The sequence below is a fragment of the Hyla sarda genome, chromosome 9 (genome assembly GCF_029499605.1).
Source record: "Hyla sarda isolate aHylSar1 chromosome 9, aHylSar1.hap1, whole genome shotgun sequence".
Lineage (NCBI taxonomy): Eukaryota > Metazoa > Chordata > Amphibia > Anura > Hylidae > Hyla > Hyla sarda.
The window spans coordinates 4,687,788-4,706,423 of NC_079197.1; the positions used below are offsets into that span (position 1 = coordinate 4,687,788).

An 18,636-nucleotide genomic window follows, 5' to 3' on the forward strand; every position below is an offset into this window, starting at 1 on the left:
ACTGCTCCTATATACAAGAATATAACTACTATAATACTGCTCCTATATACACGAATATAACTACTATAATACTGCTCCTATATACAAGAATTTAACTACTATAATACTGTCTCCTATATACAAGAATATATCTACTATAATACTGCCCTCTATATACAAGAATATAACTACTATAATACTGCCCCCTATATACAAGAATATATCTACTATAATACTGCCCTCTATATACAAGAATATATCTACTATAATACTGCCCTCTATATACAAGAATATATCTACTATAATACTGCCCTCTATATACAAGAATATAACTACTATAATACTGCCTCCTATATACAAGAATATAACTACTATAATACTGCTCCTATATACAAGAATATAACTACTATAATACTGCTCCTATATACAAGAATATAACTACTATAATACTGCTCCTATATACAAGAATATAACTACTATAATACTGCCTCCTATATACAAGAATATAACTACTACAATACTGCTCCTATATACAAGAATATAACTACTATAATACTGTTCCTATATACAAGAATATAACTACTATAATACTGCTCCTATATACAAGAATATAACTACTATAATACTGCTCCTATATACATCAATATAACTACTATAATACTGCCTCCTATATACAAGAATATAACTACTATAATACTGCTCCTATATACAAGAATATAACTACTATAATACTGCTCCTATATACAAGAATATAACTACTATAATACTGCTCCTATATACAAGAATATAACTACTATAATACTGCTCCTATATACAAGAATATAACTACTATAATACTGCTTCTATATACAAGAATATAACTACTATAATACTGCCTCCTATATACAAGAATATAACTCCTATAATACTGCTCCTATATACAAGAATATAACTACTATAATACTGCCCCTATATACAAGAATATAACTACTATAATACTGCCCCTATATACAAGAATTTAACTACTATAATACTGTCTCCTATATACAAGAATATATCTACTATAATACTGCCCTCTATATACAAGAATATAACTACTATAATACTGCCCCCTATATACAAGAATATATCTACTATAATACTGCCCTCTATATACAAGAATATATCTACTATAATACTGCCCTCTATATACAAGAATATATCTACTATAATACTGCCCTCTATATACAAGAATATAACTACTATAATACTGCCTCCTATATACAAGAATATAACTACTATAATACTGCTCCTATATACAAGAATATAATTACTATAATACTGCTCCTATATACAAGAATATAACTACTATAATACTGCTCCTATATACAAGAATATAACTACTATAATACTGCCTCCTATATACAAGAATATAACTACTATAATACTGTTCCTATATACAAGAATATAACTACTATAATACTGCTCCTATATACAAGAATATAACTACTATAATACTGCTCCTATATACATCAATATAACTACTATAATACTGCCTCCTAGCTGTGAGGTTGTGTGTCTGTAGTTCTCCTGATGTCTGGAGCAAGCCCAGGGCGGGGCCACCCTGGGCGGGGAAGCTCCCCAAGCAAGGCCCAGGCTTCTCGGCCTACACTGGAGGAAAACTCCCAGACTCTTTTTGATGGAGATGAAAATCCTGAAGTGGATGTTGTACACCAAAGTCCTCAGCATGGAAGCACTACAAGTGCAAGGATGGAAGATAAAGAAATGGATGTTTGTAAAGCAAAGAAAGAAGCAGCAGAAAGTGTTTGTGAGACACGTGTAATGATACAGTCGGCCGGCCAAGGCTCTCAGTGTGGGGAACAACCAAAAGGCTCCCAGAAAGTAAGTCCTGTAAGAGACAACAAGTCTGCTATTCAAGGCCATGTTGGTGCACAGGAGGTGAGGGGATCACAGGCAGCAGGTGTGCAGCTCCACTCTCCAGCACAGAGACAGAGGAGGACATCTCTGGAGAGGCAGACATTACAGGAGAACCTACAGCAACAAGAGGTGGTCTCCAGCATGACCCGCTCAGGCCGCACCAGATCCCAGGCTGGAGGTAAGAGCCAAAATACTGCAGAGGGGTCTATGGGGGTGACACCTGGGAAATTTGTGGAGAAATCTCTAAGTGTCTGCAAAACTGTTCCTGCCCCGGACTCTGACCTGGCTTCAGCAGATACAAGCAGCCATGGCTCCGTATTCATCCAGCCCGAGAGTCTATCCAGACCCCACCAGCAGGGCAAAGAGACCACCCGGGCACCAGAGCTACAGCTGGCGGAGGAGATCCCAGCACTGGTGAGGAGGATGGAGGAGCTGAAACACCAAAAACAAATGCTACAGATGCAGATTGACTGTGTATACAAACTAAAGACTGCGAACCCACAGTACAAGTCCATGCATGACAACAAACTGTATACACTGAGCACAGAGCTGGCCACCATAGTGAGCGAGATGGACTGTTTACTGGAGAGGATGGGACCACTGGCGGAATCCTATAGGAACCAGGAGCGCTTTTCCCAGTACCAGCTAAATTTTGATTCTGAGCCCAGATCAGATGTAATACCTGACATCACCGCAGAGGAGCCCCAGGAGATGAAAAGACCCCTAATAAAACCCCCAAACTTCACCTTTAAGGATCAGCATAAGTATGGAGAACAGCAACATCAGAGACCTGCAGCTGTTCCTAAACAAGAGCCTGCAATTCCGGTACCTGCAGAGGCACCGCAAGTCCCAGAGGACCCAGTACATGAGGAGGACAGTGGACATTTGCCGGTGTATGAAGGTGATGGGGTAATGGAGCAGAGCTCTAATGTTGGGGCACGGACTGGGGGTGCGGACTGTGATAATGTTGGGGCACGGACTGGGGGTGAGGACTGTGATGATGTTGGGGCACGGACTGGGGGTGAGGACTGTAATGATGTTGGGGCACGGACTGGGGGTGCGGACTGTGATGTTCCTGAGGGGTCGGTGGCTGGAGGGGGTGCACAATCTGTGTGGGGTGTTGTGTCTAATGATGATATAGAGGTGGATGGGACAGGTGATGTTGTACACAATAATGTGCAGGATTTCCCCCCTTTACCTACAAGTACAGCAGATGTGGCAGGGCCCCCTAGAGTAGACCCCAACCCTGTAAGACAGGACGCAGGGACCCGCCAGGTTCCTCCTAGAAATGCCTGGAGCCGTGGTGCTCCATCTTTCACCTCCAGCACCAATTACACAGGCCAGGCATTTAAAAGGAGGAACGTGGTGAGATTTCGGCACAGAGGTGCCAAGGAGGACCTTCCGGATAGGAGGTTTGTGGTGAGGGAGCTCCTGTGCCATCAGATGGGGTTTGTGCCAGCGGACATCTTGGCGGTAATAAACCTACCAGATAGACAGGGCTATGATGTCAGCTTTAAGCTCATGTCTAATCTGGATAGGTTCTGGTCCAACTTCCCCAGGTTCAGAGACGCAGAGGGTTGGAGTAAGTTCAGTTTTATTCCCATATCCAAGCCAGATACCGTCATCATAAACATCATCTTCTGGAATGAATCTGTTCCTCCCCAGGACATTGTGGTGTGGCTCCGCAGACATTGTGACCTGGTGTCTGATCTCACCAAGAACAGAGATGATGACGGTATCTGGACTGGAGGGTGGAAGGTCTTGGTGAAGCTGCACCAACATGGGAACATCACCCAACATCTGCCCAACTCCTTCTTTATTGGGAGGGAAAAGGGTGTTTGCTTCTACCCCGGTCAGCCAAGAAAGTGTTTTAAATGTGGTAAACCTGGGCATCTGGCTAACACCTGTACCGTGGTAAAATGTAACCTGTGTGGTGAGACTGGTCACCTAAGTGCTGACTGTCACAACATCAGATGTAATTTATGTGGTGAGATCGGTCACCCTCACCGGGACTGTCCCAATGCCTGGCACAACATCTGCCGGGAGCTTCCTGATGAGGACCTTGTGGCGGGGGCAGAGGCCGTAGAGGAGGAGACTTTAATATCAGGCCCTATTCTGACCAGACAGGAGGTCCAGACAGATGTGAGTAACACTGCACCAACACCTCAGCAGTCAGAGAGCACACAGGGGGACATGGAGGTTGTGCCACAAGACCAGCAGCAGCCAGGGGTGTCCACTTCTGTGTCTGAGGGGAATAGGATGCAGCAAAATAAAAGGAGAAAAAAAGACAAGTCCTCCCGCAGGCCTGAGGGGGAGAACAGCTCCGGCCAAACCACGAAGAAAAGGGCTGACAACAGGGCAGGAGTGATGGTCGTGTCCAACAGGTACGAGGTCCTGTCAGAGTCTGAGGGAGATCTGGACACTGAATTGAAAAGAATAGAGGATGACTGTGATGGTGACACAAGGGACCAACCCCCAATAAAAAAAGAGACCCCCGAGTGTAAAACCTGAGGTAGGGTCAGACATGGAGACAGGTGGTGGACAGCGGGACTCAGATTCTGACTTGTGATGATGGGGATCAGGTCTCTGCTCTTCTTTCTTATCATGGCGGGGTTTACTTTAAGGGTAACTTCTAATAATGTGAACAGTATTAAAGTGAGGAGGACACGGCACATAGTCTATGACTATCTTAGGGATCTGGACACAGATGTCATCTTCATACAGGAGACGCGCCTGACTTCTTCGGGGTATTTACGTGAGGCTGAGAGGGAATGGACGCCTGGGCCTTCTTTCTGGTCACTGGCTGTGGAGCCTTATGCCGGGGTGGCCATACTGTTTACCACCAGGGATGTGACAGTACATAGGATGACAGAGGTCGTCATGGGTAGGTGTCTGATCCTAGAGGTCACTATCCATGGTAGAAGACTCCGGCTAATAAATATCTATGGCCCACAGACAGTGACAGAAAGGGTCCAGCTATTTAATGAGGTAAAACCATATCTATTCACATCTGTTCCTGTAATCATGGCCGGGGATTTTAATGTCACTAGGACATCAGGTGACAGGTCCTCAGGCAGAGCAGTGGCCAGGGACTCCAAGGTCCTAAATAACATCATATTGCAGGCCGGTCTGAATGATGTCTTCACACAGGGTGGAAGGAAGCCCAAACTAACATACACATGTTCTGACAGGAGCAGTAGAATAGATATGGCGTTTGTGGGTCCTGAAGAATTTATTAGTGATAGGACTGAGAGAACTGTCCCTTATTCGGATCACATGGCCTTAGCTTTCTGCCTTGGTGTCAGTAAGCGCCCAGATATTGGAAGGGGTCTTTGGAAGCTTAATTCCAGTATCTTGGAGGATGTCTATGTCCAGAAATGTGTTCATTCCTTTATGCAGAGTCAGCTAGAGCGGGTGGACTTCTATGATGATATGGCCGCCTGGTGGGAGGATGTCAAGGATGAGATCAGAACCCTCTTAAGGAGACTGTCCTTTAAAAAGGGGAGGAGTAAGTATGGCCAGTATCTCAAACTGCGCAAAGAATTGGAGTCACTATATTCGGCGGGTGGGGACCAACAAAGGATTGACCGGCTGAAATCTGAGATAAGGCAGTATCAGTACAGCAGGTATACCTCCCTGGTTCTTGAACGGGATTATGGGTCCTTAGGGTCTCCTGATCCCTTTGAGAATTGCCGGGAGCGGGTGGCAAATAAATCTGTCACCGGTCTCACTGACTCCCAGGGTGTTTTGCAGGAATCTCGGGAGGGTATCCTGGGGGTGGTGAGATCGTACTATGCTGACTTGTTTCAGAGGAAAGTTTTGGATAGAGACAAGATGACCCAATTCTTGGAGACAACTCCGCTCCCTGATACTAATGATTTGGACTTTTCTCCTTTGACAGCAGAATTGACGGTGGCGGAGGTCAAAGAGGCCATTGATAAGTTACATCTGAAGAAGGCACCAGGTCCAGATGGGATAACAGCAGAATTCTATAAGACATTCAGAGACCTCTTGGCCCCAATCCTCGTGGATGTTTACACAAATTGTCTAGAAAGTCACCTGATGCCTCCATCCATGAGAGTGTCCTCGCTGATTCTGCTGTCTAAAGGTAAAGAGCCGAGTGACATCAAGAACTGGAGGCCAATTGCCCTCTTGAATGTCGACAGGAAGATTCTGGCAAAGATCCTGTTTTCTAGGTTAGTTTGTCTGTCCCCGGCACTGTTGGCAGGCTGTCAGTATGGCACAGTAAAAGGGCGGAACATCTCTGGGGCAGTGATCTCCATAAGGGAGATGTTCGAGAGATGTAAAGCCCTGAGGTGTGGGAGATATGTTGTGAGTCTTGACCAGGCTAAAGCCTTTGACAGAGTAGATCATGAGTATCTATGGGCCACTTTGTCAAAGTACGGTATTCCGGGAAAATTCATTGATTGGCTGAAGACTTTGTATTGTGAGGCGGAGAGCTTTCCTCTGATCAATGGTTGGCAGGGTGACACCTTCAGGGTTGAGGCGGGGGTGAGACAAGGTTGCCCACTGAGTCCGCTGCTGTATGTATTTGCCTTAGACCCGTTTCTGAGGTCACTGCAGGAGTGTGGTTTTCAGGGGGTGCCGGTCCCCCACTGCCTGCCCCTGAGTGTTGTTGCCTACGCGGATGATGTGACTGTAGTGATATCTGAGCCTCGTGAGGTGGAGATGTTGTCTGCAGCCATCAGAAGTTACTCGGAGGCCTCAGGGTCTCTGGTCAACCTTGAGAAGAGTCAAGCTCTCTGGATCTCTGATACTGATCCAGACTTTGATCTGCCCCAATTTGTGAGAGCCTCCACCTATATTAAAATCCTAGGGGTCAAATTCGGGAGGGACGATAACGCCAAACTTAATTGGGAAGAGAAGTTGGAAGCCGGAAATGCAAAGGTTCAGCGATGGAAGAACTGGAGGCTGACCTATAGAGAAAGGGTTAAAATGTTGAAGACTTACCTGGTCCCCGTCTTCTTGTATGTCTCTGTCGTTTTTCCTTTGCCAGAATCTTTCTCCGCTCGGCTCTTTAGCCTGTTCTTCCAAATGTTTTGGGGGAACAGGTTGAACCCAATAAAAAGAGGGATCACCTACCTACAGAGGAGAGAGGGTGGGTTGGATATGCTGAATCCAAGGGTGTTCTTTGACTCCATGTTTCTAAAAGTAAATTTTGGTTGCCTGGACTCAAACAACAGCTCCCTGTGGGCGAATAGTATCAGGGACTGGATATTGCCTTTTGCAGAGTCTTGGGTGCGAGGCGGCAGTCTCAAGAGGGGGAGATGGACGCGTGACTACCTCCCCCCGTACCTGGAATACGGGCTCAGATGTCTGAAGAGATGGCGCATTGAGAAGTCTTATATAGAGAGTAAGACCCGTAAGGACCTTTATGTCAGGGTTTGTAGGACCTTTTTCTTTTTACAACCAGCACTAAGGGACTGTACATCCGTCATCTTACGGGACAGTCTGAGGCTTCTAAACAGTGTGAGGCTCCCGAACAAATTCCATGACATCGCCTGGCTGTCCTTACACGGGAAACTGTTCGTAAGAGGGAATTTAAAATACCTGAGTCTGTCTGATCGGAAGTGTCCCCTGGGGTGTCAGGAGGAGGAGACCATGACACATTTTATATCGGAGTGCTGGGGAGGGCGACACATATGGCAGACGATATCCAACAAGCTAAGAATCCAAAGACTACAGACCTTAAAATACCCAGAAATAATTTACGGTGTAACATCTAGTGTGAGTGACATTGACAGGGAAACGTTATATATCATCATATCTGTCATAAAATACTACCATTGGCACACCAGGACCCGAGTCTCCATGTACAGTGAACCCTTCCATGATAGGAGAGCAGTAGACCTGATCATGTCAGAGCTGTTACGCCGAGCGCTCCGGGTTCCCGCTCCTCCCCGGAGCGCTCGCTTCACCTCCTCCGCTGCAGCGCTCCGGTCACGTCCTCTGACCCGGGGCGCTGCGATCCTGCTGCTAGCCGGGATGCGATTCGCGATGCGGGTAGCGCCCGCTCGCGATGCGCACCCCGGCTCCCCTACCTGACTCGCTCCCCGTCTGTTCTGTCCCGGCGCGCGCGGCCCCGCTCCCTAGGGCGCGCGCGCGCCGGGTCTCTGCGATTTAAAGGGCCACTGCGCCGCTGATTGGCGCAGTGGTTCCAATTAGGGTTATCACCTGTGCACTCCCTATATTACCTCACTTCCCTTGCACTCCCTTGCCGGATCTTGTTGCCTTAGTGCCAGTGAAAGCGTTCCTTGTGTGTCCCTTGCCAGTGTTTCCAGACCTTCTGCCGTTGCCCCTGACTACGATCCTTGCTGCCTGCCCCGACCTTCTGCTACGTCCGACCTTGCTTCTGCCTACTCCCTTGTACCGCGCCTATCTTCAGCAGCCAGAGAGGTGAGCCGTTGCTAGTGGATACGACCTGGTCACTACCGCCGCAGCAAGACCATCCCGCTTTGCGGCGGGCTCTGGTGAAAACCAGTAGTGGCTTAGAACCGGTCCACTAGCACGGTCCACGCCAATCCCTCTCTGGCACAGAGGGTCCACTACCTGCCAGCCGGCATCGTGACAGTAGATCCGGCCATGGATCCCGCTGAAGTTCCTCTGCCAGTTGTCGCTGACCTCACCACGGTGGTCGCCCAGCAGTCACAACAGATTGCGCAACAAGGCCAACAGCTGTCTCAACTGACCGTTATGCTACAACAGTTGCTACCACAGCTTCAGCAGTCATCTCCTCCGCCAGCTCCTGCACCTCCTCCGCAGCGAGTGGCCGCTCCTGGGATACGCTTATCCTTGCCGGATAAATTTGATGGGGACTCTAAGTTTTGCCGTGGCTTCCTTTCCCAATGTTCCCTGCATCTGGAGATGATGTCGGACCTGTTTCCCACTGAAAGGTCTAAGGTGGCTTTCGTAGTCAGTCTTCTGTCCGGAAAAGCCCTGTCATGGGCCACACCGCTCTGGGACCGCAATGACCCCGTCACTGCCTCTGTACACTCCTTCTTCTCGGAAATCCGAAGTGTCTTTGAGGAACCTGCCCGAGCCTCTTCTGCTGAGACTGCCCTGTTGAACCTGGTCCAGGGTAATTCTTCCGTTGGCGAGTATGCCGTACAATTCCGTACACTTGCTTCAGAATTGTCCTGGAATAATGAGGCCCTCTGCGCGACCTTCAAAAAAGGCCTATCCAGCAACATTAAAGATGTTCTGGCCGCACGAGAAATTCCTGCTAATCTACATGAACTTATTCACCTAGCCACTCGCATTGACATGCGTTTTTCTGAAAGGCGTCAGGAACTCCGCCAAGATATGGACTCTGTTCGCACGAGGCGTTTCGTCTCCTCGGCTCCTCTCTCCTCTGGTCCCCTGCAATCTGTTCCTGTGCCTCCCGCCGTGGAGGCTATGCAGGTCGACCGGTCTCGCCTGACACCTCAAGAGAGGACACGACGCCGTATGGAGAACCTCTGCCTGTACTGTGCTAGTACCGAACACTTCCTGAGGGATTGTCCTATCCGTCCTCCCCGCCTGGAAAGACGTACGCTGACTCCGCACAAAGGTGAGACAGTCCTTGATGTCTACTCTGCTTCTCCACGTCTTACTGTGCCTGTGCGGATGTCTGCTTCTGCCTTCTCCTTCTCTACAGTGGCCTTCTTGGACTCTGGTTCTGCAGGAAATTTTATTTTGGCCTCTCTCGTCAACAGGTTCAGCATCCCTGTGACCAGTCTCGCCAGACCCCTCTACATCAATTGTGTAAATAATGAAAGATTGGACTGTACCATACGTTTCCGCACGGAGCCCCTTCTCATGAGCATCGGATCTCATCATGAGAGGATTGAACTTTTGGTCCTCCCCAATTGCACCTCGGAGATTCTCCTTGGACTTCCCTGGCTTCAACTTCATTCTCCAACCCTGGATTGGTCCACTGGGGAGATCAAGAGTTGGGGGTCCTCTTGTTCCAAGAACTGTCTAAAACCGGTTCCCAGTAACCCTTGCCGTAACTCTGTGGTTCCTCCAGTAACCGGTCTCCCTAAGGCCTATATGGACTTCGCGGATGTTTTCTGCAAAAAACAAGCTGAGACTCTACCTCCTCACAGGCCTTATGATTGCCCTATCGACCTCCTCCCGGGTACTACTCCACCCCGGGGCAGAATTTATCCTCTCTCTGCCCCAGAGACTCTTGCCATGTCCGAATACGTCCAGGAGAATCTAAAAAAGGGCTTTATCCGTAAATCCTCCTCTCCTGCCGGAGCCGGATTTTTCTTTGTCTCCAAAAAAGATGGCTCCCTACGTCCTTGCATTGACTACCGCGGTCTTAATAAAATCACGGTTAAGAACCGCTACCCCTTACCCCTCATCTCTGAACTCTTTGATCGCCTCCAAGGTGCCCACATCTTCACTAAATTGGACTTAAGAGGCGCCTATAACCTCATCCGCATCAGAGAGGGGGACGAGTGGAAAACGGCATTTAACACCAGAGATGGACACTTTGAGTATCTGGTCATGCCCTTTGGACTGTGCAATGCCCCTGCCGTCTTCCAAGACTTTGTCAATGAAATTTTTCGTGATCTATTATACTCCTGTGTTGTGGTATATCTGGACGATATCCTAATTTTTTCTGCCAATCTAGAAGAACACCGCCAGCATGTCCGTATGGTTCTTCAGAGACTTCGTGACAACCAACTCTATGCCAAAATTGAGAAATGTCTGTTTGAATGCCAATCTCTTCCTTTTCTAGGATATTTGGTCTCTGGCCAGGGACTACAGATGGATCCAGACAAACTCTCTGCCGTCTTAAATTGGCCACGCCCCTCCGGACTCCGTGCTATCCAACGCTTTTTGGGGTTCGCCAATTATTACAGGCAATTTATTCCACATTTTTCTACCATTGTGGCTCCTATCGTGGCCTTAACCAAAAAAAATGCTGATCCCAAGTCCTGGCCTCCTCAAGCAGAAGACTCCTTTAAACAACTCAAGTCTGCCTTTTCTTCGGCTCCCGTGCTCTCCAGACCCGACCCTTCCAAACCCTTCCTATTGGAGGTTGATGCCTCCTCAGTAGGAGCTGGAGCTGTTCTTCTACAAAAAAATCCTTCCGGGCATGCTGTCACTTGTGGTTTTTTCTCTAGGACCTTCTCTCCAGCGGAGAGGAACTACTCCATCGGGGATCGAGAGCTTCTAGCCATTAAATTAGCACTTGAGGAATGGAGGCATCTGCTGGAGGGATCAAGATTTCCTGTTATTATCTACACCGACCACAAGAACCTCTCCTACCTCCAGTCGGCCCAACGGCTGAATCCTCGCCAGGCCCGGTGGTCTCTGTTCTTTGCCCGATTTAACTTTGAGATTCACTTTCGTCCTGCCGATAAGAACATTAGAGCCGATGCTCTCTCTCGTTCCTCGGATGCCTCAGAAGTTGATCTCCCTCCGCAACACATCATTCCACCTGACTGCCTGATCTCCACTTCTCCTGCCTCCATCAGGCAGACTCCTCCAGGAAAGACCTTTGTTTCTCCACGCCAACGCCTCGGAATCCTCAAATGGGGTCACTCCTCCCATCTCGCAGGTCATGCGGGCATCAAGAAATCTGTGCAACTCATCTCCCGCTTCTATTGGTGGCCGACTCTGGAGACGGATGTTGGGGACTTTGTGCGAGCCTGCACTATCTGTGCCCGGGATAAGACTCCTCGCCAGAAGCCCGCTGGTTTTCTTCATCCTCTGCCTGTCCCCGAACAGCCTTGGTCGCTGATTGGTATGGATTTTATTACTGATTTACCCCCTTCCCGTGGCAACACTGTTATTTGGGTGGTCGTTGATCGATTCTCCAAAATGGCACATTTCATTCCTCTTCCTGGTCTTCCTTCTGCGCCTCAGTTGGCTAAACAATTTTTTGTACACATTTTTCGTCTTCACGGGTTGCCTACGCAGATTGTCTCGGATAGAGGGGTCCAATTCGTGTCTAAATTCTGGAGAGCTCTCTGTAAACAACTCAAGATTAAATTAAATTTTTCCTCTGCATATCATCCCCAGTCCAATGGACAAGTAGAAAGAATTAACCAGATCCTGGGTGATTATTTGCGACATTTTGTTTCCTCCCGCCAGGATGACTGGGCAGATCTCCTTCCATGGGCCGAATTCTCGTATAACTTCAGGGTCTCTGAATCTTCCTCCAAATCCCCATTTTTCGTGGTGTACGGCCGTCACCCTCTTCCCCCCCTCCCTACCCCCTTGCCCTCTGGTCTGCCCGCTGTGGATGAAATTTCTCGTGACCTTTCCATTATATGGAGAGAGACCCAAAATTCTCTCTTACAGGCTTCTTCACGCATGAAGAGGTTCGCGGATAAGAAAAGAAGAGCTCCCCCCGTTTTTTCCCCTGGAGACAAGGTATGGCTCTCCGCTAAATATGTCCGCTTCCGTGTCCCTAGCTACAAGTTGGGACCACGCTATCTTGGTCCTTTCAAAATTTTGTGTCAAATTAATCCTGTCTCTTATAAACTTCTTCTTCCTCCTTCTCTTCGTATCCCTAATGCCTTTCACGTCTCTCTTCTCAAACCACTCATCCTCAACCGTTTTTCTCCCAAATCTGTTCCTCCCACTCCTGTTTCCGGCTCCTCGGACGTCTTCTCGGTCAAGGAGATTTTGGCTGCCAAAAAGGTCAGAGGGAAAAATTTTTTTTTAGTAGACTGGGAGGGTTGTGGTCCTGAAGAGAGATCCTGGGAACCTGAGGACAACATCCTTGACAAAAGTCTGCTCCTCAGGTTCTCAGGCTCCAAGAAGAGGGGGAGACCCAAGGGGGGGGGTACTGTTACGCCGAGCGCTCCGGGTTCCCGCTCCTCCCCGGAGCGCTCGCTTCACCTCCTCCGCTGCAGCGCTCCGGTCACGTCCTCTGACCCGGGGCGCTGCGATCCTGCTGCTAGCCGGGATGCGATTCGCGATGCGGGTAGCGCCCGCTCGCGATGCGCACCCCGGCTCCCCTACCTGACTCGCTCCCCGTCTGTTCTGTCCCGGCGCGCGCGGCCCCGCTCCCTAGGGCGCGCGCGCGCCGGGTCTCTGCGATTTAAAGGGCCACTGCGCCGCTGATTGGCGCAGTGGTTCCAATTAGGGTTATCACCTGTGCACTCCCTATATTACCTCACTTCCCTTGCACTCCCTTGCCGGATCTTGTTGCCTTAGTGCCAGTGAAAGCGTTCCTTGTGTGTCCCTTGCCAGTGTTTCCAGACCTTCTGCCGTTGCCCCTGACTACGATCCTTGCTGCCTGCCCCGACCTTCTGCTACGTCCGACCTTGCTTCTGCCTACTCCCTTGTACCGCGCCTATCTTCAGCAGCCAGAGAGGTGAGCCGTTGCTAGTGGATACGACCTGGTCACTACCGCCGCAGCAAGACCATCCCGCTTTGCGGCGGGCTCTGGTGAAAACCAGTAGTGGCTTAGAACCGGTCCACTAGCACGGTCCACGCCAATCCCTCTCTGGCACAGAGGGTCCACTACCTGCCAGCCGGCATCGTGACAAGAGCTGAGGTGGATCAAGTGTTTGGAGATCAGGAAGGATGAGAAAAATCTATCATCATTATGGAGGAACGTGTATATAGAATGATATTTACCTTCATGATGCTTTTGTGTTGTTCATTTATTTACTTCTCATTTAAAAGCAATGGGCTTTTTTCTAAGTTAGCATTGTTTCTTTTGTAATGGAAGTGTATGATTTTTAATATTTGATATTGTTTTGATAATTTTGGTCGAGTGTAGTGTAATATTTATGTTTGTTTTTTACTAATAAAAATTGCCTCCTATATACAAGAATATAACTACTATAATACTGCTCCTATATACAAGAATATAACTACTATAATACTGCTCCTATATACAAGAATATAACTACTATAATACTGCTCCTATATACAAGAATATAACTACTATAATACTGCCTCCTATATACAAGAATATATCTCCTATAATACTGCTCCTATATACAAGAATATAACTACTATAATACTGCCCCTATATACAAGAATATAACTACTATAATACTGCCCCTATATACAAGAATATAACTACTATAATACTGCTCCTATATACAAGAATATAACTACTTTAATACTGCCCCCTATATACAAGAATATAGCTACTATAATACTGCCTACTATATACAAGAATATATCTACTATAATACTGTCTCCTATATACAAGAATATAACTACTATAATACTGCTCCTATATACAAGAATATAACTACTATAATACTGCCCCCTATATACAAGAATATAACTACTATAATACTGCCTCCTATATACAAGAATATATCTACTATAATACTGCCTCCTATATACAAGAATATATCTACTATAATACTGCTCCTATATACAAGAATATAACTACTATTAAACTACTCCTATATACAAGAATATAACTACTATAATACTGCTCCTATATACAAGAATATAACTACTATAATACTGCTCCTATATAAGAATATATCTACTATAATACTGCCTCCTATATACAAGAATATAACTACTATAATACTGCTCCTATATACAAGAATATATCTACTATAATACTGTCTCCTATATATACAAGAATATAACTACTATAATACTGCTCCTATATACAAGAATATAACTACTATAATACTGCTCCTATATAAGAATATAACTACTATAATACTGCCTCCTATATACAAGAATATAACTACTATAATACTGCTCCTATATACAAGAATATAACTACTATAATACTGCCTCCTATATAAGAATATATCTACTATAATACTGCCTCCTATATACAAGAATATAACTACTATAATACTGCTCCTATATACAAGAATATATCTACTATAATACTGTCTCCTATATATACAAGAATATAACTACTATAATACTGCTCCTATATACAAGAATATAACTACTATAATACTGCTCCTATATAAGAATATAACTACTATAATACTGCCTCCTATATACAAGAATATATCTACTATAATACTGCCTCCTATATACAAGAATATAACTACTATAATACTGCTCCTATATACAAGAATATATCTACTATAATACTGTCTCCTATATATACAAGAATATAACTACTATAATACTGCTCCTATATAAGAATATAACTACTATAATACTGCCTCCTATATACAAGAATATAACTACTATAATACTGCTCCTATATACAAGAATATAACTACTATAATACTGCCTCCTATATACAAGAATATATCTACTATAATACTGCCCCCTATATTCATTACGATGTAGTTGTGTATTTTTGATCATTCTCCGTGTATTTCCTCCTCAGAATGTAACTGTAACCAACACGGCTCTGAACACGAACGCTGCAATGAGACCGGTGATTGTGTCTGTCGGTCTGGAGCTACTGGAACTAAATGCGAGGAGTGCCTACCCGGTTACCACTGGAGACAGGGTTGCCATCGTAAGTTGCTTTGTGTGGATACATTGTAAGGCATCATGGGGTCTGATCCCAACCAGGTCACTAAAGAACAGAGCAGACGTGTCTCCATGGTTACAGACTACAAATTAACCCCGTGTAGTCTGATCCTGCAGGCATGTGTTGCTCCTCCCCCTCAGTCTCTGAAGTTACCGAAGTTTTACACATCCGCAGGATCAGACTACACGGGGGTTGTCTGTAGTCTGTAACCATGGGAACATATTGGTTTACATGGGAGCTGAAGATACAAAGTGATAGAATTTATAAAAAATTCATTAATTGCTCAATTTCTGTTTTAATCCTACACTCTGAGATATTACCAAAAGTCTTCATACCCCTTCACCCCTCAAGTCCATTGACAAATATAATGACATTAAAGGCTACACAACTTTTATTAGCCAGAAAAATACACCTTTAATTATGCAGGTTTTTTTGTGTGTTTTTTTCCCCCAAAACATTATCAGATATTCAAAAACTGCCTACATTGTGCCAGATTTTCAACAGTGACTATAAAAAAAAAACTGACGCACTTAAAGGGGTCCTCCGGTGGAAAACTTTATATTTTTTAATTTTTTTTTTTTAAATCAACTGGTGCCAGAAAGTTAAACAGATTTGTAAATTACTTCTATTAAAAAATCTTAATCCTTCCAGTACTTATTAGCTGCTGAATACTACAGAGGAAATTCTTTCCTTTTTGGAACACAGAGCTCTCTGCTGACATCACAGGCACAGTGCTCTCTGCTGTTTTAGGTCCTGTCCAAAAATCGCATACGGGTCAAAACTGAGCCTACCGGAGTCACCGTTTGACTCCGGTCAGATCATTAAAGTAAATGGAGTCACGGGCTGATCCGGCTGGGGTACGGGAGCGCCGATTTGCCCCTCCCCCCACCGTATCCAGCACCCGTATGTACAAAACGTGGTGTGAATGCACCCTAACTTTCTGTCACCAGTTGATTTAAACACTGTCGGCACCATCTTAGTTAACACCAAGAAATAGTTTTCCACATATTATTACTTTATTACGGTACTTGTTTTGGCACCGTCCCTTTTTTCCTAAGCCACGCCCCCCTCCTATATTTTAAGATATATAATATATATATATGTGACTAGCATGGTGCAAAAAAATAAAAAAAATAATGTGTAAGCATTCGCTAATAATGTGCGCCACATTTCAGTCAAAAAAGGTGCAGAATATGAAAAAAAAAAATAATATATATATAAAATTAATAAATCCTTTGGAATCACCCCCAGTGTGTATTAGTATAGGCAGTTTTAAAACTTTTTGGTGCTTTGCCCCCTGCGGTTTTTTTTTTCCATTAAAAGTCATGTGATTCTTTTATCATGTGACCCAACAATTCATATAAAAGTACTGGGAGGGGAGGTAGCACCAGACAAAAACGGCAATATGATATATATATATATATACACACACATATACAAACTATATATTCAAATTCAGCCTGACATAGCTTTGCCTAGGACAGTGTTTTCCAAACAGTGTGCCTCCAGCAGTTGCAAAACTACAACTCCCAGCATGCACTCCCCATCTGCGCATACACTAGCACATGTCTTCTGCAGGGGGACACTTGCCCGACCCTTCTCTCCTCTGGCATCCAGAGTCAACAGTGGATCGAGAGGCCATCGTACACATAGATCAGGGTTTCTCCAGCTGTTGCAAAACTACAACTCCCAGCATGCTGGGAGTTGTAGTTTTGCAACAGCTGGACTAACACTGGTCTAACCTATAGTAATCCACCAGTTCTTTTCGGCTCTATTTCAGTCCATACCGGCCGAGCTCCGAAACCATTGATTGATGGATTATTTGGCCTAGAACAATCGGATCTTATGACTGATAATTCGAGTGATAAAGTGAACGGAGGCGCAGTAAATCTGACCCCCCCCCCCCCCCTCCCCGCTACCTGCTCTTCGCTCCTCTGCATTATCCGTGATTTCTGTCTCTTTGACCTAAATTATAAGATCTTAAATTATGTTCGTACCGCTCCCCGCAGTGCGATGGCGACCAGGACGCTGCAAAATCACAGCAGTGCAGCAAAATGATGCAAGAGCCCAGGAAAACGGGAGCAGAGACGTTCCTTAAAGGGGCTGTGTTCACACTAGCCTTATATGGAGTCAGTACAGGTTATCAGTCCTGCAGTCAGACCAGTGATGTAGACCCAAAATATGCCACTAGTGTGAACCTGGCTTCATTATTAAAGGGAACCTGTCATCACTTTCATGCTGCCTGAACCATCAGTCATTGCAGGGGTCTCAAGAGTCTTCTGCCGCCGCGATCGATAGCGCTCTCCCTATTACCAAACAGGCAGGTCTGTCAATCAAGGCTGGTGGGGTGGGGAGAAGCCCCCGAGGACCACCCAGTGACTCATGGTTCAGGCAGCATGAAAGTGATTTTACATACATAAAACTAAGGGTGTGGCTTAGTGATATTACGACTGCTGCAACCTGCAAAAATTCACTGATAGTATATTGAGACTGGAAAGGCAACAACTCAGAGAATATATGTTCTGATACTGGGAAAGCCGGGTTATAGCTCGAGGATAACACTGTACATTCTGAGACTACTGCTGAGTACGGAAAAGTTGGGTTGTAACTCAGTGATGGTAAATTTGAAGCAGTTTACAACCTGCTGCACTGTAAAATTGGCAGTTTACAACCTGCTGCAAGGTAAAAATTTTGGCAGTTTACAACCTGCTGCAAGGTAAAAATTTTGGCAGTTTACAACCTGCTGCAAGGTAATTTCATTAGAAATAGTGAGTGGAGGATTAGAGGAAACTACACCTCTATAATTTCCTCTAATAGTGTCTCAGAACACATCACTTTCAGTTCAGCTTTCCTTCTTAGCAGCAGGGATGATATGTTCTGAGACTGGAAAAGTTGAGTTTTCAACTCAATCTCATACTGTATCATTACTGAAATCCAGCTTTTTCAGAACAAATCTTCTGCTGAGACTAGGAGAGATGTAACTAAGTGATTATTTCTGAGACATGTTTAACTAGGCCTATAAAGAGAACTATAGAGGCACCGTTCCCTCTAATCCTCCACCCACTATTAGAATAGAATAACATTTTACTTTGCAGCAGGTTGTAAACTGACAATAGTTTTACTTTGCTGCAGGTTGTAAACTGACTAGTTTTACTTTGCAATAGGCTGTAAACCGAAAATAGTGTCACCTAATGGCTTATAGAACAGCAGTAAATAATATATAATTTTTAAATGCATAGATCTGCCGCAGTTTTAGTTTTATGTGTGGGGGGAGGGTTGTAGTTTTATGTGTGGGGGGAGGGTTGTAG

The 18,636-nt window shown here is 45.6% G+C and overlaps 1 protein-coding gene across 2 annotated transcripts in view; it reads left to right on the forward strand.

Annotated features, from left to right (window-relative positions):
• NTNG2 (netrin G2) overlaps positions 1-18,636 on the forward strand; it is a 191,347-nt gene that overhangs the window by 171,004 nt on the left and 1,707 nt on the right. For both annotated transcript variants that reach the window (XM_056540497.1, XM_056540496.1), the window contains one exon: positions 15,179-15,313. In XM_056540497.1, coding sequence (XP_056396472.1) covers positions 15,179-15,313 — 135 coding nt within the window. The remainder of the gene's footprint in view (positions 1-15,178; positions 15,314-18,636) is intronic.